At 39.3% G+C, this 27,030-nt stretch overlaps 2 protein-coding genes across 2 annotated transcripts in view; both read left to right on the plus strand.

Annotated features, from left to right (window-relative positions):
- Positions 1-11,383, plus strand: part of LOC124805521 — a 185,983-nt gene extending 174,600 nt beyond the window's left edge. Inside the window, exon 4 of the mRNA XM_047266085.1 lies at positions 11,278-11,383. Within this exon, the coding sequence (XP_047122041.1) occupies positions 11,278-11,325 (48 nt within the window). The 3' untranslated portion in view covers positions 11,326-11,383. The remainder of the gene's footprint in view (positions 1-11,277) is intronic.
- On the plus strand, positions 11,355-26,236 carry LOC124709055. The gene is made up of 3 exons (XM_047240703.1): positions 11,355-11,472; positions 11,612-11,821; positions 25,904-26,236. The coding sequence occupies exons 1-3, from the start codon at positions 11,355-11,357 to the stop codon at positions 26,203-26,205; spliced, it is 630 nt and encodes a 209-aa protein (XP_047096659.1). The 3' UTR covers positions 26,206-26,236.
- Positions 26,237-27,030: the final 794 nt, after the last annotated feature.

Consider the following 27,030-nt stretch of genomic DNA (forward strand, 5'->3'; position numbering starts at 1 on the left):
AACCTCAAAGTTTTTACTTTTTCTCCATGAATTTTAATACCTACACCGAATTTTTCTTTTGTTTCCTTTACTGCTTGCTCAATATACAGATTGAATAACATCGGGGAGAGGCTACAACCCTGTCTCATTCCTTCCCCAACCACTGCTTCCCTTTCATGTCCCTCGACTCTTATAACTGCCATCTGATTTCTGTACAAATTGTAAATAGCCTTTCGCTCCCTGTATTTTATAACTGCCACCTTCAGAATTTGTAAGAGAGAATTCCAGTTAACATTGTCAAAAGCTTTCTCTAAGTCTACAAATGCTAGAAACGTAGGTTTGCCTTTTCTTAATCTTTCTTCTAAGATAAGTCGTAAGGTTAGTATTGCCTCACGTGTTCCAACATTTCTACGGAATCCAAACTGATCTTCCCCTAGGTCCGCTTCTACCAGTTTTTCCATTCGTCTGTAAAGAATTCGCGTTAGTATTTTGCAGCTGTGGCTTATTAAACTGATAGTTCGGTAATTTTCACATCTGTCACACACCTGCTTTCTTTGGGATTGGAATTATTATATTCTTCTTGAAGTCTGAGGGTATTTCGCCTGTCTCATACATCTTGCTCACCAGATGGTAGAGTTTTGTCATGACTGGCTCTCCCAAGGCCATCAGTAGTTCTAATGGAATGTTGTCTACTCCCGGGGCCTTGTTTCGACTCAGGTCTTTCAGTGCTCTGTCAAACTCTTCACGCAGTATCTTATCTCCCATTTCGTCTTCATCTACATCCTCTTCCATTTCCATAATATTGTCCTCAAGTACATCGCCCTTGTATAAACCCTCTATATACTCCTTCCACCTTTCTGCCTTCCCTTCTTTGCTTAGAACTGGGTTGCCATCTGAGCTCTTGATATTCATACAAGTGGTTCTCTTCTCTCCAAAGGTCTCTTTAATTTTCCTGTAGGCAGTATCTATCTTACCCCTAGTGAGACAAGCCTCTACATCCTTACATTTGTCCTCTAGCCATCCCTGCTTAGCCATTTTGCACTTCCTGTTGCTCTCATTTTTGAGACGTTTGTATTCCTTTTTGCCTGCTTCATTTACTGCATTTTTATATTTTCTCCTTTCATCAATTAAATTCAATATTTCTTCTGTTACCCAAGGATTTCTATTAGCCCTCGCCTTTTTACCTACTTGATCGTCTGCTGCCTTCACTACTTCATCTCTCAGAGCTACCCATTCTTCTTCTACTGTATTTCTTTCCCCCATTCCTGTCAATTGTTCCCTTATGCTCTCCCTAAAACTCTCTACAACCTCTGGTTCTTTCAGTTTATCCAGGTCCCATCTCCTTAGATTCCCACTTTTTTGCAGTTTCTTCAGTTTCAATCTGCAGTTCATAACCAATAGATTGTGGTCAGAATCCACCTCTGCCCCTGGAAATGTCTTACAATTTAAGACCTGGTTCCTAAATCTCTGTCTTACCATTATATAATCTATCTGATACCTTTTAGTATCTCCAGGATTCTTCCAGGTATACAACCTTCTTTTATGATTCTTGAACCAAGTGTTAGCTATGATTAAGTTATGCTCTGTGGAAAATTCTACAAGCCAGCTTCCTCTTTCATTTCTTCCCCCCAATCCATATTCACCTACTATGTTGTTTCCTTCTCTCCCTTTTCCTACTGACGAATTCCAGTCACCCATGACTATTAAATTTTCGTCTCCCTTCACATACTTCTAGGAAATACCTATTATTATAATAATGAATATAATCAGTTTTTGACTATGTAATGTAATCAGGTAGACAAAAAATCTACTCACCAAGTGGCGGCAGAAAATACACATAAAAGAAGGTTGTAATTGCATAAGCTTTCAGAGCCAGTGGTTTCTTCTTTCAGCAAAAGGGTTGAAGGGGAAGGAAGATGGGGGAAGAGGAAGGACCGGAGAAATCTAGGAAAAGGGGTAGACTTCAGAAAAGCCACCCAGAACTGCAGGTCAGGGGAGACTTACCAGATGGGATGAGATGGAAAGATTGATTCCTTTATGTGTGTGTAGATTTTTTAAATTCCTTTTATTAGCACTTCTCTTACCTACCACAGTAGACATAAAGAACACTTACACACACAAAGAAACACAAATCAACATATTAATACATTTGTATAGATAAATATGCAAAAAATTTATTTCATATCAAAGAATAATTTGATTTCAATTTCATCATATGTTTATATTCAGTGGCACGGCTTTTTATTTGTAATGCCTGTTTTTATTTGGTGTATTTCAGTCAATAATCTTGAAAAGACTTCACACTTACAAATTTTGCTACTCACTCATTTATTTGCAGAAGATAATGAATTTGGAGAGCGTGCTAATGACCATTCATTCATTGCTCACTTGAAGTAGATGGGGGAAGTCACTTCGGTGCATGTCCTTTCACAGTTCCAATATATTACGAGGAAAAGGGGAAGAGCCACTTTGGCTGGTGCCCTTGCCACTTTTCTAAACACAGCTCGCAGGCTACTACAGATACACAATGCCCACATGTCCATGGCAAGCAGATAACACCATACCATGCTAAAGGAGGACAAACAATTTAAAAACCTACTTTCTCTCTTTTCTTATTCACATCATTACAACAGATGTTAAAATAAAGAATGTTTCTGTTTCACTATTAAAATCTCTCTTTTTTTCCAGTATTTCTACTGGCAGTACATCATTTCACAAAATGTACAATGCTATTTCTTGTCATCTTAATTCTTATTTTGGTACAGGTCCTGAGTCACAAACTCCACTCTCTGTAAAAAGTTGTGCTTATATTTTAATATGTCCTTATCAGAGTTTTCTCTGTCACATATTGGCTAGTTTGCATTATAATTATTACACTAGTTGTTCACCTGTCTCATAAGGTTGAGAGCCACTGTGGGTTTTCATCTTTGTATGGCTCAATTATAATACAGATTACTTTACTACAAAAGTCATTTTCTTGTCAGCAGCTATCTTGCATTGTTATTACCTCTGTCAAAACCTGTTATTATTATACTTATTATTATACAGGCATTCTCAAAAATCTGCATTTCTGAAACCATTTTAGGTGTCTGTATTACTGTCCATGTTTGTCAGTATCTACATCTTACATTACCTGTTGCCTCACAAGTAGTATAAGTGTTCTTAAAACTCTTTCTTGAGACTTGAGAAAAATAAACATACACCTCCTTAAATAATCTCCTTTTTATTTCCAATTACTCCATATAATTGTTCCTTCTTCCTCCATTCTTTTTTCATCAGACTACTAACCCCATTACACATATTTCTGGCATGTGCATCACCCACTTCCCACCCTCCTTCAGTTAATGACAAATCGCTTTTGCATTCCTCTATGTGGTGTAATCTTACCACTCTTAATTACAGACAAATTAATTACCAACTTAAAAATACAATTTTTTACAGACTTCATTTCCAGAGATGTCAGGAAACTTCAGTTTTTATAATTTTTTTATGGAAAGTATTTATATATTTTCCTACTAATACAGATTTAAGATTTGATGACCCATGTTTACTATTATCTTTTCTACTGTTGTCTAGAAGTTACATGATTTCAATGAAAATTTTAAATCCACTGACACAAAGTCTCCTCTTGTGGTTGCTATTTCACAAATCAGGTACATCAAAATTGGTAAATAATTCTTACACTACCAAGTCCTTACACAGTACTAGCTTATATATACACATGAAGACATATAATTCTTATTAGCTTTGGATAGAAAAGAAGGAATGAGATCTGAAAGTGAAAATAGTTTCATTTACCTGGGACTAGTCAGTACGCCATATCGTGTATCCATCAAAGAGTGGCAGATTCCCCACAGACTCTACTCTGTTGATAGGAAACAGATGAAGGAGGAATGAAATCTGAAAGTGGAAACAACATTCACTCAGCTGGGACTGCACAGTATGCCAAACTGTGTATCTGTCAAAGAGTGGCATATTCCCTACCGACTCTTAATTACTGTTATCCATACATTTCTTCCAATCCACAATGCTTCAGAGTCCCAACTTCTTGTTAATCTCTGGGTACTCAAGTCTGTAAGCATTTTTTGTGGATTACCTATTATTCTAAATGATGCTTGGTGCATATACATAAATTTCTGTTTTTCTGCTGAAATTTTCTTTGATTTTCTTTTTTACTGAACTAACGCTAGGTCACCTGTTTGCTTTTGTGTCATGATACCCTTTTCTGTCCAGTGCTCTTGTATGTATGTTAGCTCTTAAATGTACTTTCTTTCCATCTAGTGAGATCCTAGACAGAAAGGGAAAATCAACCATATTCGAAATGATGTTATGAGGGTCATGATTAAACATCAGTTCACAATGAGTAAATCCTGTTGCATCAATGTTTCAGGTTGCTGATGATTTCTTCAAAGTTTCTGGTCCATGTCATACGCTTTCTTGCACAGTAGATTGGACATAATCGATTCAACTCACTCACAATCCCCTCACTAATATTTCCTCATGGGAAATATGCCACAATTCTTTTAAGTCAAATTCCTGCATTCTCTAAACATATTTTAAATTTATACGATACAAATTTTTCACCATTATCCAATAAGGGTCTCTTAAGCTTGCCAGTTTTTACAAAATAGTCCTTTCGTGTCTTGTCTATCTGAGTTTTGACATTAGCTCCCTTTACTGGATAATCTTTGATCTGTTTTCTGAAACCATTAACCAACATAAAAACATAAGTACATATTCCTTTAGATATGGACAGGGGGCAAAACAGATCTGTTGTCAGCTATTATAGGGGCTTACTCGGCTCTGCAATGTACATTTCCTCTAGCACTATGCTGTTTATTGCAAGCACCTTTCGACATACAACACAGGATATCAGTCTCTCTGCTGCTCTATGATACATATTCTTGAAAATCACTTTTTCTCTCTGTTTGGAGATTCATTTCTTATTTCCATAATTTCCATGACATAAATGCAGATAATCTACCAGTCCACATATTGGGGTGGAAAACAACTTCCATTTCACTGAATCTAGTTTTCTTCTTTGGAACAAAATTCCATTATGCAGACAGTAGTACTGCACTACTTTTGAAGAATTAGGGTGGCCTAAAAGACTTTTTAGTAATTTCAACTGATCATCATCTTTTTGCTCTCTCCTTAAGTTCTTACAGACTTTCTTTAAGGTACTTTCCTCCTTGACTTCATTCATAGTAAATACATGCACATTGACAATGTTGAGTGTTTATGGAAAAAGTTCAAGGCAATCGTAAAATGCGTTTTAGACAGGTACGTGCCGAGTAAAACTGTGAGGGACGGGAAAAACCCACTGTGGTTCAACAACAAAGTTAGGAAACTACTGCGAAAGCAAAGAGAGCTTCACTCCAAGTTTAAACGCATCCAAAACCTCTCAGACAAACAGAAGCTAAACGATGTCAAAGTTAGCGTAAGAAGGGCTATGTGTGAAGCGTTCAGTGAATTCGAAAGTAAAATTCTATGTACCAACTTGACAGAAAATCCTAGGAAGTTCTGGTCTTATGTTAAATCAGTAAGTGGCTCGAAGCAGCATATCCAGACACTCCGGGATGATGATGGCATTGAAACAGAGGATGACACACGTAAAGCTGAAATACTAAACACCTTTTTCCAAAGCTGTTTCACAGAGGAAGACCGGACTGCAGTTCCTTCTCTAAATCCTCACACAAACGAAAAAATGGCTGACATCGAAATAAGTGTCCAAGGAATAGAAAAGCAACTGGAATCACTCAACAGAGGAAAGTCCACTGGACCTGACGGGATACCAATTCGATTCTACACAGAGTACGCGAAAGAACTTGCCCCCCTTCGAACAGCCGTGTACCGCAAGTCTCTAGAGTAACGGAAGGTTCCAAATGATTGGAAAAGAGCACAGGTAGTCCCAGTCTTCAAGAAGGGTTGTCGAAACTATAGACCTATATCTCTGACATCGATCTGTTGTAGAATTTTAGAACATGTTTTTTGCTTGGGTATCGTGTCGTTTTTGGAAGCCCAGAATCTACTCTGTAGGAATCAACATGGATTCCGGAAACAGCGATCGTGTGAGACCCAAATCGCTTTATTTGTTCATGAGACGCAGAAAATATTAGACTCAGGCTCCCAGGTAGATGCTATCTTCCTTGACTTCCGGAAGGCATTCGATACAGTTGCGCACTGTCGCCTGATAAACAAAGTAAGAGCCTATGGAATATCAGACCAGCTGTGTGGCTGGATTGAAGAGTTTTTAGCAAACAGAACACAGCATGTTGTTATCAATGGAGAGACGTTTACAGACATTAAAGTAACCTCTGGCGTGCCACAGGGGAGTGTTATGGGACCATTGCTTTTCACAATATATATAAATGACTTAGTAGATAGTGTCGGAAGTTCCATGCAGCTTTTCGCGGATGATGCTGTAGTATACAGAGAAGTTGCAGCATTAGAAAATTGTAGTGAAATGCAGGAAGATCTGCAGTGGATAGGTACTTGGTGCAGGGAGTGGCAACTGACCCTTAACATAGACAAATGTAATGTATTGCGAATACATAGAAAGAAGGATCCTTTATTGTATGATTATATGATAGCGGAACAAACACTGGTAGCAATTACTTCTGTAAAATATCTGGGAGTATGTGTGCGTACGATTTGAAGTGGAATGATCATATAAAATTAATTGTTGGTAAGGCTGGTACCAGGTTGAGATTCATTGGGAGACTCCTTAGAAAATGTAGTCCATCAACAAAGGAGGTGGCTTACAAAACACTCGTTGCGACCTATACTCGAGTATTGCTCATCAGTGCGGGATCCGTACCAGATCGGGTTGATGGAGGAGATAGAGAAGATCCAAAGAAGAGCGGCGCGTTTCATCACAGGGTTATTTGGTAACCGTGAAAGCGTTACGGAGATGTTTAGCGAAGTCAAGTGGCAGACTCTGCAAGAGAGGCGCTCTGCATCGTGGTGTAGCTTGCTTGCCAGGTTTCGAGAGGGTGCGTTTCTGGATGAGGTATCGAATATATTGCTTCCCCCTACTTATACCTCCCAAGGAGATCACGAATGTAAAATTAGAGAGATTCGAGCACGGCACAGAGGCTTTCAGACAGTTGTTCTTCCCGCGAACCATACGCGACTGGAACAGAAAAGGGAGGTAATGACAGTGGCATGTAAAGTGCCCTCCGCCACACACCGTTGGGTGGCTTGCGGAGTATAAATGTAGATGTAGATGTAGATTGTTCTCTATCAAGTGAATTTCTGATTCATTTGTACAGCTCAGTGGTTTTCAATAGCCCATTTGCTATCAGATTGTCATTTCAATGTATATGTTTAATTTCAAGGACAAACTGCTGAAGAAGGTACATGGCCTGTCGTATTAGTCATGCATGTCTCAACTTCCAAGTTTTAAAAAAATGTAAAAGCCATGTGCACCCTACATATTAAAATTTTGTGGCCTAATAAGTAATGTTCAAACTTCTGCATACAAAACATGATAGCCTCTGATCAGAGGTTCCATAATTGTGCTCTGCATGTTGCAATGAATGACTTGTAGAAGTGATCGTTTCAGGTATATCTTTATCGCCTTCTGTTTCCAGCTGAAGCACCTCTACTGCAATTCCCTACCCAGTTGCATCAACTGACATACAAAAGGGCCTTCCAAAAATCGGAGGATGCAGTAGCAGACTATATACCAAACAATTTTTCAAAAGCAGACAGGCACTCTTTTGTCCAAACCCAAGGGGTATCCATTACTGATAACTGGTGTATGCAAGGTGCCTTAAATGACTGGTCTTTCACAAAATGTCAGTAGAACCCAATAATCCAAACATGGATATGAGTTTCCTTTTATTCTTTGAAACCTTAAAGCTCTCAAAAACTAACAGCTTGGAAGGATAAGGTAATGTAACGTTCCTGCTAATTTTATGGCCTAAGAAATTTAAGTTGTTTTTAATGCATTTGGTTTTTTCTCACTTTAACTTCATGCCTTCTCCTTTTATTGCTTCTAGCACCCTGTCTAGTAGACTAATATGTTCCCCACATGATGAACTTGCCAACAGAATATCGTCTACATGAACTGTCACCTGCTCTAACAGTTTTCCCCATTATGTAAGCCATCACTTTTACAGTAGCACACACAGAAATATTTGATCCAAAAGGGACTACTCTGTACTAGCTGCAAACACTCTCATATAAAAAGGCCATCCATCTATTTACAAGATTCTTTTGTCAAACACAAATTCCAATGTCCTCAGTCCACCTGTTTAGCTGAGTGGCAACATGTTTGCCCGCCATGCAGGGGACCCGGGTTCGATTCCCAGTCAGATTGGAGGTTTTCTCCGCTCATGTACTGGGTGTTGTGCTGTCCTCACCATCATTTCATCATCACTGACGTGCAAGTCACCCAATGTGGGGTCAACCGAAATAAGACTTGCACCCAGCGGCCGAACTCCCCCAGATGGGGCCTCTCGGCCATCAATGCCGTAAGATTCTTTTATTTTCCAGTGGCCACACATTATATCCATTGAAGTAAAGTATTTAGCCCCTCAGAATTTTTGTAGTAACTTGTGCATATTCTTGGGTGAAGTCTCTCTCCACCATTACAATTTCATTTAACCAGCATGCATCCAACACCAATCTGATGCATCTGTCATATTTAGCTACTACCACCAGAGGATTATTAAATTCTCTAATTGCTTGTTCAATTACCTTCCAATTCAATGTACATTGAATTTCTTTCTTGATGGCTTCCTACCGATTAACATATATTGTGTAGCATTTTTTGGAAAAAATATTGGTCAGGCTTTACATTTAAATGACAGTCACAACTTTTTCCACGCCTGGTCTATTTGAAAATTCACTATGATGACGAGTTATTACTTTTCTCAGTTCTGCCCTTTGTTCACTGGAATTCTGTTCAGTTGACTGTATTTTAGCCTCTAGTTCCTCCAGGATATATTTCTCTTCCTCATCAGCAACCTTCATATTTCTAGTTAATTCAGTATCTTCCCCCGATAATGATAAAGTCCCATACTCTGTGACAGAGTGTAGGGGATACCCGCACCACTGTACTAGGCAAGGTCCTAGCGAGGTGGTTTGCCATTGCCTTCCTCCGACCATAATGGACCCACAAGTACCACTATTTTTTGTCATGCTTATGGGTCTCTCATGTTTTATTATTATTAACAACATGCTTTCCAATTAAAGGCACAGTAATTACAGCAGAATTTAACAGCATTCACATTACTTGGCCCTGATCAAAGCTGATCTTTCCTTGGTACTTTGACACAAAATCAGTGCCAATTAACATATCCAGATTTAAACCTAACACACTTAAACAAGATGCTGAGTCGCAGATAGGCACAACAAAAAGACTGTCACAAATAATAGCTTTCGGCCAGCAAGGCCTTCGTCAGAATTAGATGGCAAACACCAGCATACATACTCATGCCAATCGCAACTCATACGCATGACCACAGTCTCAGACAACTGAGGCCACACTGGCAGTGTGGCCTCGGTTGCCTGAGACTGCAGTCACACTGGCAGTGTGGCCTCAGTTGTCTGAGACTGTGGTCATGCGTATGAGTTGCGATTGGCATGAGTATGTATGCTGGTGTTTGCTGTCTAATTCTGATGAAGACCCTGCTGGCCAAAAGCTATTATTTGTGACAGTGTTTTAGCTGTGCCTATCGGCAACCCAGCATTTCCGCCATATGGTGAGTGGCAACTTTCCTTTTCACAATATTGTTACGTTCCATCCTGGATTTTCCATTGTTTGACACTTAAACAAGAATGATCTATAATTGTGTCTTGTATACCATTGGTATCAAAGTTTCTTGCTTTACCAGTCTAGATATTTTTCTATCAGCAACTATTATTCGTAAACCAGTTACTCACACTACAGCCAACTTATTGCTGTTAAGAGTATAATCTGAATGCTTGGATCAATGCACTTGCTTCACTGCCACTATCAAGAAGACAGTGTACTATTCTGCCTGAAATATTTGGCTCTGTATAATTGGGTGGCTTACTTTACTTTGTACAGGGATCTCATTAAATTCATCAAGCTAATCTTTCTCAGTCTACCTTCAGCTAAAATGAATTCTTTCAATTGCAGTTACACTTATACTTAGATTCACAGGGATATCGTACTGACATTCACAGATACCTATTCTAACCTGTCCGTCAATTTTATTTGACAGCTTCTCCATTTGTTTGCTGCACATCAGCTTAACTTCTATTTACGTTCAAGCAACAGTGTTCCTTCACTACATTGGTGCAGAAATGATCATCTGCCACTACTTATTTTGACAACATAGCAAAGCTCATAGGATCCTCAACCTTATTATACTTGGAGGAAGTCAAATACCTTTCAGCCATCAATTTTCAACCTCATTTTATTTGGCAACTAGTTTCAGTGTTTTACGACACCTTCTTCAGGCCCCTAACTGATGTGCAGGGAGAATACACCTCGATTGTGATCAAAACAGAGGCCAGCAATACTGGTATTAGTAGATATTAGCTACAGTGATCACTTCACCCATCACCTGCTGACTCATAGCTGTTTTACTAGCAATATTTCTTCCCAGATATCACTCCCAAATGGAAACGTGGTTTTGGAGTGGGAGAGGGGAGGGGGTAGTAGTATTCTGCCACACAAGGTACCATCTTTCACACAATGTATGGTGGTGGCTTGGAAAGTACAAAATATGTCCACTTGAACTCCATTGGTCACAGAGAAATGGTCCAGCCTTGCCTTCCTTTGGGACTGGCCACGGCTGGTCATGCAAGCTTGCCTCCCAACACTGGCCAACCACTACATCATATAAAAATGTTGTATTCTTCATAACTGTAGTATCACTGGACAGTTTAATTCTAAAAACATATATAAATGTAAACAGGAAGAGGATTAAAAAGAAAACTGCTTTATATTTCAAAATGTTTCTGTTGCTTGGATTTCTCACATATTAGCAGCTTTCTATATGTCAGTAGTTTAATGAATATACTGATATGTTATCCACGTTGCTGAGTGTATATTATTAGTACACACTATATATTATTAGTATACACTATTTTGTCCTGTTAAAATTTATTTTATATGGACTTGGATTTCTTATTTACCATGGCAGTTGTCAGAGAGATGCTACAGCATATGTTAAAAAGACTTGCCAATCATCACTGCTGCAATTATTATAAGTTACTTTTATTGATTTTTGGACTAACTTTCTTTAGTTAAACTTCTTACTGTATTCAGAAGCCAAGTTAGTAGTATTACTAATCCTCAACAACTTGGATTAATAGCAACATGCGAACTGCTTCATATTGAGAAAAAAGATTTTGATAAGGTGATAGAGGAAACAATAAAGCCAGACTGGGATATGTGCAAATATGCTATGGCAAGATTTCCATATTTCGATGAATGGAGTTCAGTTGCTCTTCATGAGTGCTGTATGCTTTCAAGAATTAAAACATATGAGCCAAATGAAACAATATTAGGTAATAATGTGTTAATCATCAAATTACTGTAAATAATATAAATAATATGTGGCCTTCAATCTTAGGCAATAAGAAGTTCTATTTTGAAGTCAATCATGTATCACTGTGTTTGTAATTCATATCTTTTCAAATTCTACAGCCTGTGGAGCACGAACCAATTATGTGTTCTTCGTATTAAAAGGATTGTGCCAGATAATTCAACATTTAAATATAATTGTAAAAGAAACAAAGAAAGATCATCAAAGATGTAGATTACAGACATTTGGGACAGGAATTCAACCTGGCGAAATTGGACAAACACACTTTATGCAAATATGTATTCTTAGTGAGCTTGCTACTTTTGGTCTTGGTAAGTATGTTGAATTTTTATTTTTATGCTAATTGGAAATTCTGGATGCAATACAAGTTATGGGAAGGAATAAAGGTAATGCTATTCCTGTCCTTTGTACTCAAATCAGATCAAAAAACTCAATCAGTTGGAATAAATCAAAATAGAAAGTAAAATGATTTTTTTCATTCACTTGCTGTCATAATCAGGCAGAAATAATTCACACTAGTCCACCTGTCAGGTATGCTGGACCTTACAAAAGGTCAAAGTTTTATGAACTTGTGGTATGTTGTATGTAAATATGTAGCTATAGAAAAACACATTTTTTGGTCTGTTCAATGTATATTCTTTATAAATTTCCATTACATTTAATACAGGCTCGTCTCTTAAGAGTTAAAGGTTCGTTTAAAAAATGAAAATCACTGCTAATTATGATACGTGTGGTGGCTATCAATGGTGAACTCAACAAATTCGATAATTGTATTGGAGATCTTTGATTTCATTCTCTGGGTTTTGCTTCGTCGTGTTGATGCACTATGCTTATTTGCAGCGTTTTTGTGACACAAATAAATAATTGTGTTACTTTTAAATTCTTTGTTTATCAGTTCATATGGTATTCGGTGTTCGTTAATGGAAACGATGGATTGCCTACTGTAGGGTGCATCAGACTCTGTGTGTCTTATGTACATAACTGACTGTGATTGTGAAGCACAGATGCTCTCAACAAAGCAAGAGATGGTTGCAAGTGAACATATATATTCACATTCTAACAGGTCAGCACTAAGTGTTTGTGCTACCCAAACACTTCACCACATTGTACTCTATGGCCTATCCCATGTATAAGTTTTGTTGTTTATTTCTTTAGCAGTAATATTCTTTTTAATTAGACATCAGCTGCAGAGCATTGTAATTCCATCCCATAGTTAATAAAGTGGTAAATCATTTCGCAGGATACTATTTTTGATGTTTTGCCAGCAACTATTTATGGGAGGTGGTGAAGGAGGTACAAGCCACTACTGACTATGCCTCAAATGAAATCAATGTGGTTTGTCCATTGCAAATTTTCATCAATGTACAGACCCAGAAATTTACAGCTGTTAGTTACTATTGCCAAGATGTTACATACATTTCCTGCGTTGGTGGAGTGAGAACTGCCTGTTTTAAATGTCAATAATTGAGATAGAGTGACATTCCTAACTATTCAAGTATTTTGTTAATTCTGTTGCCCTAATAGTAAGAAAATATTATAGTTCCTCATGTTCTCTAACACAAAATAAGATTGTCAGTTTTTGAAAATATAATGTAATTGGTCAGATAAAAAAAGTCTGAGCTGGGGAACAAACATTTGAAGGTATTTAAATTTGCTAGTTTTTGGAGCCAATGACTCATTCTGGCAGAAGGGTTGAAGGAAAAGGAAGATTGGTGATGGAAAAAGACTGATGAGGTTTAGGAAATGGGGAGAGTTTGGAAAAGTTGCCCAGAATCTTGACTCAGGGGAGACTTACTGGATGGGATCAGAAGGAAAGACTGATTGTTGGGGACTGCACCGGACGAGATTTGAAAACCTGAGAGCTTAAAATTGGGAGATAGTGTAATATGCAAGGCAGAGATTACTATCAAAACATTATGCACAAGTCAATAAGAGTGGAAATCAAAGTGTGTGGTAGAGATGGAGGGGGGGGGGGGGGCAGCAGGAAAAAATAGACAGGTCAGGACATGAAGGCCATAGAAAACTAAAAGGGAGTGAAGAAAGGAACAGTTACTGTGCAGAAATGTGGAGACCAAAGACACTGACGTAAATTAAGGTCAGGTGGGTGGCAACAACCAAGGACATGTTGTAGTGCTAGTTCCCACCTCCAGTGTTCTGAGAAACCGGTGTCTGAGGGAATAATCGAGGTGGCACTTGTGGTGGAACAGGCACTGAGGTCATGACTGTCGTGTTGTAGAGATTGCTCTGTTACAGGATATTGTTTGTTGTCAGTATACACCCTCTGCTTATGCCCATTCATCCGGATTGATAACTTGTTGTGCTGTTTCACATGTGGCTTGCCCTTTGACATTGTATGTTTCGCCAGTTACAGAGCTAATATAGGTGGTTGTAGGAGGATGCATAGGGCAAATATTACAGTGGGGACAGTCACATGAGTAGGATGATGATGATATTTGATTTGTGCGGCACTCAACTGTACGCTTATCTGCACCCTTATGAATTCCCAATCTTGACACAGTCCAGTCTTGTCACTTTCACGAATGATGATGAAATGATGCGGATAACACAAACACCCAGTTCCTCAGTGGAGAAAATCCCCAACCCAGCCAGGAATCGAACCCAGGACCCTGTGATCCAGAGGCAGCAACGGTAGCCACGAGCTGCAGACACACATGGGTAGGGGCCATAAGGTAGGGAGATAGGTGCAGAAGGAGCATTGGTCTCTACAAGGATATTGCGGCATTTGGGAGAGCAACAAAAAACTATTCTAGGTGTGGTGGACAGAATGGATCTCTTCCCTCTTCCTTCCCCTTCAACCCTTCTGCCAGAAGAAGAAGCCACTGGCTCCAAAAGTTTGCAAATAAAATAGCTTTATAAATTGGTCCTCCTGCCACCACTTGGTGAGTAGATTTTTTTATCTTTCTAATTACAGTGTAGAACAAGATAGAGATGACATCTGTATAGCTTATAATAAGGAAGTTAATGGGCTGTGCAGTGTTGTTAATGCAATAACACAAGAAACAGTCAAATGAAAATAAGACAAATGGAAAAACTAAGTAAACTGTTTACTATTTCAAAAGTAATTGCCATATTCTTTGATACATTAATCCATTGTGTGACAAGACAGTCAGTACCTTCAAGGAAAAATGTTTGTGGTTGTCTATGGAGCTGCGACTGCAGACAGGTGTGCACCTTTTCGTATGAAGCAAATCGGCAACCGTGAATGTTTTTCTTCAGGGCTCCAAAAAAGTGTAAGTCTCACGTGGTGAGATCAGGACTGTATGGAGGATGTGTAAGGGCTTTCCAGCAAATTTTCTGCAGCATTCTCAAAATGTGGGCACACCCATATCTTGTCAAAGTTGTTTTGACTGGGCTGTACACGTATCACTCCAGTAAGTGCTAATCTCACCCCATCCATTTTCCATATTGTTGGAACCCTGAAGAAAAACATTTGTGGCCGTTTATTTGCTTCAGATGAAGAGGTGCAAGCAGCAAACATGTTTTCAAGAAGGCACTGACCGTCTTGGTCTCTCAGCAGGATAAACGTATCAACAGATATGGCAATTTCTTATGAAAGATTTAAACAGTTTACTTCCATTTTTCCATGTGTTTTGTTTTCATCTGACTGCTCCTTATACACTCCTGGAAATGGAAAAAAGAACACATTGACACCGGTGTGTCAGACCCACCATACTTGCTCCGGACACTGCGAGAGGGCTGTACAAGCAATGATCACACGCACGGCACAGCGGACACACCAGGAACCGCGGTGTTGGCCGTCGAATGGCGCTAGCTGCGCAGCATTTGTGCACCGCCGCCGTCAGTGTCAGCCAGTTTGCCGTGGCATACGGAGCTCCATCGCAGTCTTTAACACTGGTAGCATGCTGCGACAGCGTGGACGTGAACCGTATGTGCAGTTGACAGACTTTGAGCGAGGGCGTATAGTGGGCATGCGGGAGGCCGGGTGGACGTACCGCCGAATTGCTCAACATGTGGGGCGTGAGGTCTCCACAGTACATCGATGTTGTCGCCAGTGGTCGGCGGAAGGTGCACGTGCCCGTCGACCAGGGACCGGACCGCAGCGACGCACGGATGCACGCCAAGACCGTAGGATCCTACGCAGTGCCGTAGGGGACCGCACCGCCACTTCCCAGCAAATTAGGGACACTGTTGCTCCTGGGGTATCGGCGAGGACCATTCACAACCGTCTCCATGAAGCTGGGCTACGGTCCCGCACACTGTTAGGCCGTCTTCCGCTCACGCCCCAACATTGTGCAGCCCGCCTCCAGTGGTGTCGCGACAAGCGTGGATGGAGGGACGAATGGAGACGTGTCGTCTTCAGCGATGAGAGTCGCTTCTGCCTTGGTGCCAATGATGGTCGTATGCGTGTTTGGCGCCGTGCAGGTGAGCGCCACAATCAGGACTGCATACGACCGAGGCACACAGGGCCAACACCCGGCATCATGGTGTGGGGAGCGATCTCCTACACTGGCCGTACACCACTGGTGATCGTCGAGGGGACACTGAATAGTGCACGGTACATCCAAACCGTCATCGAACCCATCGTTCTACCATTCCTAGACCGGCAAGGGAACTTGCTGTTCCAACAGGACAATGCACGTCCGCATGTATCCCGTGCCACCCAACGTGCTCTAGAAGGTGTAAGTCAACTACCCTGGCCAGCAAGATCTCCGGATCTGTCCCCCATTGAGCATGTTTGGGACTGGATGAAGCGTCGTCTCACGCGGTCTGCACGTCCAGCACGAACGCTGGTCCAACTGAGGTGCCAGGTGGAAATGGCATGGCAAGCCGTTCCACAGGACTACATCCAGCATCTCTACGATCGTCTCCATGGGAGAATAGCAGCCTGCATTGCTGCGAAAGGTGTATATACACTGTACTAGTGCCGACATTGTGCATGCTCTGTTGCCTGTGTCTATGTGCCTGTGGTTCTGTCAGTGTGATCATGTGATGTATCTGACCCCAGGAATGTGTCAATAAAGTTTCCCCTTCCTGGGACAATGAATTCACGGTGTTCTTATTTCAATTTCCAGGAGTGTATATTCACACAAGGAAGCTTACTTGATGCTCACATGACTACTATCTTTGTCTAGAATGCAACTGTTGCACTGAATGAAAGCAGCAGTCTGAAGTGGAGTGGGGAAGGAAAGCGGTAGCAGGCTACGGGTGGGAGGAGAGAAGCAATTTCAGTTTTGAAAGTTTTCTTTGTCTGGTTGTATTCTTCCTTAAATACCTGCAGATTAAGTGATTTATAAAACATGTTTAGGTGATGTATACTTTGCCTGAGCCTAATCAGACTAATTGGGAGTTTCAGTCTAGGATTACATCCATTTTGGCATTCTTTAACTACCTTCTGGATTCATCTGACAGGGCAACTATAGTCACAATGTATCAACAGAGTTGGTGCACAGAATCCCACTTCTGTGCAAGTTTGTGTTTAAAACCATGAATATTTGATCTATTCATAGTTTGTTACTGCAGAACAACTTTTACTATTTTAGACAAAGCTTAATTTGTGTACTCATATCACCTGACAAAAGTGATCAGAATAATGAAAATTTAAGCTACTGCAGTTTACCTTACCTATATAACATTTCTGTCGATTTTAGCATAATCTATTCTAGTGGACATGAATACATTACTGTAGTATCTTTAAATTTAAAACATTATATGAGCTTAAAACATCAGTAAGCTTCAAGCTTACTATACTATTTAAATTTGCATATGTGTTACAGTCACCAAATGTAGCAAGGCAATTAGGAAAAGTCTGACCAATTACACTTTTAATTCTATCCATAAGGCACATTACATCATTTGGTGGGCAATATACCCTTATTATTTTATGCTTAGCTAACAAAAGATCATTACTGTGAAGGACAACAACAGTCATCCCTCTTTGGTGTGGTGTTGAAGAAAAAAAAATTTTTTAAACTGCTGTATATTTAATAATATAAATTTCGCACCACCATCTTTATGGCATTTTCTAATATATAATACATTATTTCACTAGATTTTAGGCCCTATTTAGTCATTACTAACACAGGTGGTGAGTGTTCCTCTACAATTATTGGCAGTAAGTCCAATTCATTTCTGAGATACTGAACTGTTAAGTGCATCTTTGTTAATGAGTGTTATTCTTTCTTGTTAATTTACCACTGTTAACAAATCACATTTAAGTTAACAATTTTTACAATAACCTAATGCATTGACTGTTTCCTCAGGACTGAGTTGCAGTGACTGGTCACTCATTTACTTTCTCATATGTGAACTTTTGCAACTGTTGTCCTGATCTGGTACTCTCTCTCTTCAATGTTAGAGTCACTCTCTGTAGTCTACTCCTATATATTCAAAATTTATTTTGCTCTTAAGCAGTTGTTTAGTGGCACATAAGGGAACTGTGGGACAAAAAGTGTTAATAAAAATAAAATGTCTAATTGTATCATAGCGTTTCTCTTGTAGATCAATTGATGAGTCCTTAAAATTCAAATGATGGATAATACAAATCATCATGCTGTGGCACCCTCTAAATGTGATCAATATATTTGGAAAGATAAGGGGGGTGTTGCAGTGTGGCAATATGGCCCTGGGCCCTGGCACCTTGCTATGAACGGTTGTGTGTCAGCATTTGGATAGCTGCATCTAAAGTAAAAAGTAGGATGACGTTAGTTAGAGATGAACTAAGAAAAGTGATGAGGACAGTCATTTTTGCAATTAAAAATATTCCTGTTAATAATGGAGACAAACAGTATAATGGCAAGGCAAAGTCAACAAAAACATGTAACAGAAAACATTTTAATAAGTTCTGAATGGGAAAGTGCCTCAGGAATAGGAAATGACAGTGTAATAAGTGACCACAAAGCAGTGCAAACCTTGACACCCATGCGCCATTCTTAATGGACAATGGATAACAATGATATAAGCAAATTTGCAGACTACTAAAAACAGTTACCACAGTTCCAACCTGAAATTTGAATACTGCTGTTACAAATTTGATCCAAAGTCTTTGTGAATGAAGTGATGTAATTCCAAAAAGTGAAAAAAATGCCAGGATTTCGCCTATGAAAGTTCTTAAGAGTAGTAACAGAGAATTTAGAGAGAATGTAGCAATAAATAAATATTGAGAATGATGTTCAAGCATTAAAAGAGGAATTTGTGGAACACAAAACTGGTGCAAATAAAAAATGACAAATTTATCCATGCAGAATAAGAAACAAGACAGTGAAATCACAGAAACAAAGTGTCTGCTAAGTAAACAAAGAATCATTAATTAACACTATCATTGGAGTGTAGAGTCTTCCGAATTTGGAAGGGAAAAGAGAAACTGTGCCAAGGTTTGAAGCTAAACAGAAAGACGTTATTGTTACCACCACCAGTACTGTGAGTGATAATTATATAAGTGTGTATAAATTTCAGTCATTACAGCTGCCTTTTATAAAACAGCTTAGAGACTTGTATCTGGTAAATTGGGATGAACAAGAGACAATAAGTTTTTTGGTTGGCTTTTTGCAATGAGAAATGCATGCCTGTGGCAGCAGAGTGATCACAAAAAACGAGATCTATGAACAATTGGAAGATAAGTTTCTGAAGTAGTATTGGTTACAAAATAAATAACGTTCAGTGAAATTTTCACTCTTCACTTTCACCATTTACTCACATCAATATGTAATAATGATAAATTGTATAGAAAAAATTGGGACAAGAAAGCGTATCTGGATGATCCAATTAGTGAGGAAAGACTGATGGAGATTTTGATTCAAAGCTTGTCATTGGCAGTGCATGGAAAAATTTCACTGCTGCCAGACCAAAATGTGAAGGAATTATATTTAATGCTGGACAAGATAGAACTGATGGTGGAAGAGGAAAGCTGGAGAAAGGAAGAGGGCAGAAGACAGAATGGAGAGTGCAGCTTTGATTCGAGAAAAGGATACCTTGGTGATTTCTGTAACCATGAGCTACAAAATAATGTTGATTATCAAGGGGAGTATATGTGGCAAAATTTTGATGTCTGCCTGACATGCAGTGTTTGTGATAGTCACAGAAAAGTTGAAGAAGCAAGGTATTCAGGAGATCAACCTGCACAAGAACAGTACTTGCAAAATGATTGCCATGAATTTATGAGTGGTATGAGAAAGTCACCAAACTAGTCACTACAAATGAGTACTTATGGAGAACACATGCCTCTACAACAAGAATTGGACAACTGAAGGAAGTTTCTAATGTGATGCAATTGGGTATGAACACTGGAAGCAGGTCATTACCGATATTAATCAAGAAATTTAAAGATCACAGGGACATAAGGCAAGATCTGTTGCATGAAAACAAAATCATACATGCTGAAGCATGAATGCCTATTTTAGAGACTGAGATATATAGAATATAGATAGATATTTTGAGAGACAAAGGCAGTGAGGACAGTGTGGTCTCAGCTGTATTATATGATCAGTTAAAAAATATTGAAGACATTCCAACCTAAATCCACATTGTTAGTGCTGTAGAGAATGAGAGTAAACTGATAAAGGGGCAAGCTTTAATAAGATTTAAGAGTGGATAGAGGGAATCTGAGAAGAACATATTAACTGTCCAAGTGTTGTGTGTCAGTTTTGTGCTTGGAGTTTGCTTGCTCACAGACAAATGTGTCACACTGGATTAAAGTAAAGGAAAGCTGCTTATCAAGGATGGCAAAGAATAATGGAACTGTAGAAAAAGATGAAGAGATTTCTGCATATAGAGAGTTGAAATCAGTGGCTGAAATGAGAGAGATAAGTGTCATAGATGATATGGGAAGGAAAGAAGATAATCATGACGAGCTTGATGCCACTAGATAAGTTAATATACTTGATCTAGTTGACCAGAAGATGGGAAAGCTTGCTGAATTGTCTGAGGTGCAACATTGCAAATTGATGCAAGATTTGAAAAGAAAATGGTCTGTATTTTACGAAGAAATATGAAAAATGCATGGATGTGCATGGAAATTCCAAGTTAGAGAATGTGCATTATTTTGTACAGAGCCACATCAAATACCGTTGGTGAAGAGAGCAGCAGCGGAAGCAGAAATTCAAAGAATTCTAAAAAAAGACACAATTGAGAGATCATGTGGTGGGTACTGTAATCCATTTAACAGAATGTCATAAAAAGGTAGTGGCACACAACTTGTCGTCAATACACAAGCAATAAAATAAAATGATTCTGGCAGACTAGGATCACCCTGAGAAACTGCTGCAGTGTTTCAAAGGTATACACCACTTAATAAGTCTGGACTGAATGAGCAGCTGCAATGGAATCCTAGCTGTCACCAGTACATGGTATTTTTCTTTAATGGCTGGTCCTACCAATTTAAAGTGTTCACGTGTAATCTGTGAAGAAAGCCAAGGTTTTCATGAGTGGATCACTGTATAAACACCAAGAACATAAGCCACAAAGTCAATGTCCAAAGTGTGGTCAATATCTGAAGAGCTGGTAGATGAGATTTAACTGAGCTCACGGAGTGTACCGAAGAAGACTGAGCCTTACCCATTCGCCTAGTGCCATGCTGCTATTAGCCTCACCCATGAGACCTGGTGGTGGCATCTAACCATAGCTAACAGCAATGCTCCTGATCAGCCATCGATTGCGTCCACTGGTGGGGGTATTAACTCTTTCACCCCCAAAAATTGGCACTTAGGGCTGAAAATGATGCAGGTAATGTTAGCACTGCCAGGGGTGGGAGATTGGAGGATCTCTCCCAATGGATCTTGCCAGACTAGGTTTGAGGCCCAGATGAAACATGCAGGTGTGGCAGCATGTCCACAAAGAGAGGCTGCTCCAGTGCCATTGGGATGACAGACAGTTGGGACAGAGGGAGCGGTCCCATTTCCATAGATTCTTAAACCGTGATCTGTCACCCATCTGTGGACAAGTAGGAGTACAGGAGCAGAGGCCCATACCCACTGCAGGAGGTATATGGGAAGAGGGCAAGAGACCCAGCTGGTGGTAACCCTTCTGTCCTGCCCATGGGTTGGAGTCAGGGGCACTGATTGTGACTATGATTGCAAAGGGACCGGGTTGTTATGGCAGGTCAGGTAAACGTTCCCAGCTGTAATGTCAAATATCTGACAGTGCCTGTTGCATATGATGACCCCTTCAGCCTACCATGGACACTAGCCTCGTGTGCCCAGACACATGTGCCCCATGTGTTTTTGGGCTTGCATGCAGGATGGGCATGTTGCACGTGATGCCTGTGCATGTGCAGAATTTTGGCTAAACTGACATCGTTGATGTGGGTGGACCTGTACACTGTGAGGAAGCTGTGCAAGGCATTCTTGGTCGATGATGATAGCAAGGCCTTCCCTGTTTGAGTTTTATAAATGTGGACCTTTCGTTCAGATTCCAGACTCAAGGTGGGTTGAAAGGGAGCATTGGTCAGGTGTTGATACCATTTTGGGGAAGAAGGGCTTGAAACTTAATTGATGTAAATTGGGGACTCTTACATGACACCAGGTTGCTAGATGCCACTCAGTGACAAACATCCTCTCAAGGACACAAATGGTTGTAGGTGTGGTGGAGAATGGTGAGTGCACCATGAACAGAAAGTTGGAGAGGTCATTCTCCACTAGAAATCATTTAGCTTCCTGAAACAACTGTGTAAAATTGATGTGGATGCACTCCCAAGGATGATCAGAGTGGGACCATGGTGAAAAGTGTTTAGCTAGGGACATTTGATTCATGGAGTAGGAGTGGTTCACACATTCAACATTGGCACTGATGCCTGGCCAAGGCCTTCATTCTCCAGTGTGATGCATGAAGAAGGTGTGGGCAGAATTACTCGTATGTCCAACAATTCCGAGTATAATGTCGCCAAAGCTAAGATGCACTTTGTGGCATTGAGCAAGTAGCAAAGTGCAAAATAAGTGCTTGAAACCAAAGTGGCCTGGTGGGAAACATGTTTCAGCCACTGCCTCTGGACTGGTGACAAATCTTGTGCAAGATTGGGGCATGGGATGATGCCAAGGCAACCTCACGTGCCATCAGTGGCAATTTGTCCAATATAGTTTGCAGCTGTTGATCCAATGCAAAACAAACAGTTTCTGAGCAACTGAATCCCATGTTGCAGTCAAGAGGGAGGTGATACAGGGTGTCTGTATTGAGGTATTGGGCAGTGGGATAAAAACAGATTTTCTAATGTTGTCTGCTTAAAAAGAATGTCCAGCACTGCAGATGCTGCCCATCTTATCTGGAAGCTTAGACTGATGCCCAGACATGTAAGTCAAGATTCAGTCGACGGATGAAACTTGCTGCCATACAGATATGTATGAAAATTCTTGACTTCATAAATCTGAGAACTTGTGTGACAAAATCGCCAATGTGCCATACTGGGGTGCGTCCATCATTAGTGTCAATGGCAGGCCTGGTATACATGGCATAAGAAATGGAGCAGCCTTGAGGCCATCATAACACTGGAGACAAGAGACTTTGCTTTTCTAACTGAAAAATCAACCATTTTGCTGGGGCTGTTTAAACAGGGATTTAACCCTGTCACAAAAATATCATCCAAATAATCAAAACAATGTGGAATACCTTGAATCAACAATTACAAATGCTTTTGGAAAATGACAGATACACTTGCAATCCACAATGGTAAGCAACTGTACAGGTGTAAGCCAAACAGCATATTTAAAACTAGGAACTGATGTGATGCATCACCAAGCAGCACTTGAAGATATGCATCCTTTAAATCTGTCCTCAAATAATAGTAGCTGTGGTTGATGCTAAATTAACTTGGTCCTCTGTGAACCCAAAACTGTTAAAGAGTCTAAGCCAAAAATGTTACTAGCAGTTGGGGAGTGCACCACTAAGGTTAGTACATGTTCAATGTTTTTTTACTTAGCCTCAGTGACAGTTCTCCGGGTAGAGGAGTGGTCTTGCAGCAGTACAATAGGACCTGTCACTGGGCCTGCTGTGCAGAGGCTAACTGAGCTGATGATATGTGTTCTTGTTGATAAAAGACTCAGCAGCACTGGCGTCCATGGACTGATCAAGTAGTGTCAAGTCTAAAGGGAGCTTTGAACCCACATTCCCGACAGCCATTACTATGTGGACCACAGTATTGTCTTCGTACTGCAGCTGATCATGTGATCGGTGAGCCACTCAAAGACCAGATAACTGCACTTGCCGTATACACAGCTGTCTGTTACACAGTGCAGACATCAGTTTCTGTTATATCTGCTATCATAGTCAGGACAGGACTGAAGTTTCATTGACATGCATGTTGTATGTCACAGCACCAAGGAGTGAGGGTGTACCCAACTAACATCAAATAAAAGGTCATTTGATACTGAGATGCCAGTGATGTGGACACCTGTATACTATGATGAGTCATAGAGGCAGAATTAAAGAATGATGAGTTGGAATCATCAGTTGACCATTGTTTGAGAAAGCAACTAACAACTTGGAAAAACTGAATGTCATTCATAGAAGCATGCTGAGCTGCCAAGGAAATCCTGAAATATTTAGTAATTTTAAGCATCCCGTCAAGACTAGGAGATCAGACTTGGATTAGAGTAGATTAGAGATTAGGTTCAGTTCTTGTTCCATAGACCCAAAAATGAGATGATTCCCGTGGGTATGGAACAAGTCAGAAAGTATAACATAAAAAATGTAAAACATTTGAATATAATACTCTCTATCCTGATCATTTGTCAGGAGATCGTCAAAATATGTCAATATGTTATAGTAAACTGGAATTGCTTATATTTACAGAATTGATGCACTGTCAGAATGAAATGTAGTTATGCACTTTTAATAAATATATTATACACAAACTGTCTAATCTTGACTGTTGCTTTCACAACTGAAACCTAACTGACATTTTTGCTTAAGCTGGTCTAACAGTCCAAGTTAAGATACTATCTACAGAGTAGAAGGAGTTGCCTGTCAAAAAGTCTTTCAAGCTCTGTGTAACTGTGCTTTGTCTGAAACAAATTTTTTAATGGTTGTTGGCAGTTCATTGAAAATGTGCATTCCTGAATAATGGGTCTCTTTTGGGACCAAGGCAAAAGATTTTAGGTCTTTGTGTGGATTGTTCTTATTCCCATTATTGATGCTATGTATTGAGATATTGGTTGGAAATATTACTTGCAACAAATTTCATTCAGAAATAAATATACTGAGAAGCAGTTGTTAGAATACCGAAAGTTCCTTGAACAGGTTTCTACGTGATGTTCTTGAATTTTCACCACAAATTAGACTTATTACACACTTTTGCGTGCAAAAAACTTTTGCTCAGTTTGACGAGTTAACACAGAATATGATTCCATATGACTTAATAAAATGAAAGTAAGCAAAGTATGCATTTTTTTATATTTATATCTCCTACATCTGACATCATTCTCACAGCAAATACAGATTTGTTTAGGCGCTTCAGTAATTCTGTGGTATGCCCTTCCCAATTGAACTTATTGTCAGCTGTAATCCCAGAAATTTAACATTGTCAACCTCTTCAATCTGCATGTCTTCATATGTTACATACATGCCAGAAGGATATCTCTTACTGATTCTGAATTGCAATGGCCTTGCCACAGTGGTTATTTATATAAGGAGTAAATGAATAGACACCAGAGTGTAACAGTTCCAGAATCTTAAAAGGAGCTTCTGCAAGACATTGAGTTATTCACTGTACTCAGTTACATTGCCTCAGAAGATGATTCCATGAGATATCAATGAGAGAAATTGTGAAAAACAACGTAGTAGTCTACAAGTCAGCATGATGAAAGATGTTTTCAGCTACAAAAGATGTTAACTGAAATTCTTGATACTTTTACTACATGTTGAATCCATTTTAGCTTATTATTCAGCTTATTCCCCAGGAAGTTTTCATCAGCTGTATTGTTTAACACATGACAATTAATTTCTGTCTGTCACACCACCAGGCCATTATTAATCATCTGAAATTGCATTCTGTTAATCTTTGTTTGATGCAAATAAATTGCAGGTCTCACTGTTTTTTTGTATTTTAATGCTCTAGATTCTTTTTATTGCATTCTTTATTTGTTGTACATAGTTCATTTGTTTTCCTTTTTATCACAGACTTAAAAACATTAGAATACTGGTGCTGATAGATTTTCAACCCTTGATTCCAGTCTGTCTAGATTAAGTGTAGCTTTCACTTCCTGATTCAGGATCCTGTATGTTGTCCATCTCTCATCCCTGTTTCCATTTAATTTTGCTTCCATTTGTTTACTGTGGGAGAAAAAAAGATTTGAAGTGCTGCCAAAATATGTCTATGAAGATGTTAAATTTCATATTGACAGTATCTAGTAATCTTTTCTGTAATCTGTTGTGTTCTCTTTTTAAATTTTTGCAAGGAACACAACATTTTGTACTGAAAATTGTTTCAGGTGAAAATCTGACAGATCGTAGGATTATTGCTTTAACACCTGTTGAGTGTCTTCTTTGCCCCAGATACTGGATTATGCAGAATAACAAAGCAAATTTGTGGGTACGTATAAAACGTTTCGTGGACCGGCGATTGCCATCCACACAGCAGGTTTTTCACAGCTTTGTTGAAAATAGAAGATGGAGACATTACAGCAGAGATTTAGTCATCGACAGCCTTCGTAATCATTATATACCAAATGATACGAGCATATCTGATGTTCCATACTCCATTAGAATTAGTGAATACTATGTTGATCGCTAAGAATACCTATTAACAAAGCATACCTGTTAACAGCAGCAGTATTGTAAAAGTACATGATGTATTTATTGAAGAAATTAAAGTGAAAAGTTTGTCTTTAAATGTCTCAAAATATAATGGACGAGCTCACACTAACTGCTCTTTAACATAAATGCATGAGTTAGTTTCTTGAAATTATCACAAAAAAATATAGAATAGAATCAATAAAATTCCTAATTTACCTACCTCTTTGTACGGACTATTGTAAAGGTGCCATATTTTCTGTTGATGTCGCTGTACTCAGTAAAACAGAGTTTCTCTCAACCTCAGTAAAACCAGTTTTTTTTCAGTTTCGGATACATGGTAAAAGTGTAGAAGAGTAATAAAACTGAATGATCAGCAGGCAACAGGAGAAGAAGGGGCACTGCAAAAATATCTACTAGTATGTACTGCTAGCAAACTGAACTGGTCAGACTACATCTTAGACCTGTACAAATTACTGTGTTCTGAAACTTTTGTTTTAAACATTATTTGTTCTTGTTTGAATATGGATGGCATTAAATCAGCATATTATGTTTATTTTTATGGCATTATGGCATACAGAATTATCTTTTAGGGGAATAAGCCATTAGCAAGAGATGCGCTGTATGCCCAGAAACGAATAAGAAGAAATATGACTGAAGCTCACCCAGGATCCGCATGCAGAAAACTTTCTGATGAATTTGAATCCCTCACATCTACATAGTACACATCCTCCCTGATGTGCGTTAGAAGGAAGAAGGAACTCCCTTTACACCAATACTATATAGAAGAAAAATAGGCATCCACTTTGAACACACAAAATTTATT

This window comes from Schistocerca piceifrons, chromosome 7 (assembly GCF_021461385.2).
Source record: "Schistocerca piceifrons isolate TAMUIC-IGC-003096 chromosome 7, iqSchPice1.1, whole genome shotgun sequence".
Taxonomy (NCBI): domain Eukaryota; kingdom Metazoa; phylum Arthropoda; class Insecta; order Orthoptera; family Acrididae; genus Schistocerca; species Schistocerca piceifrons.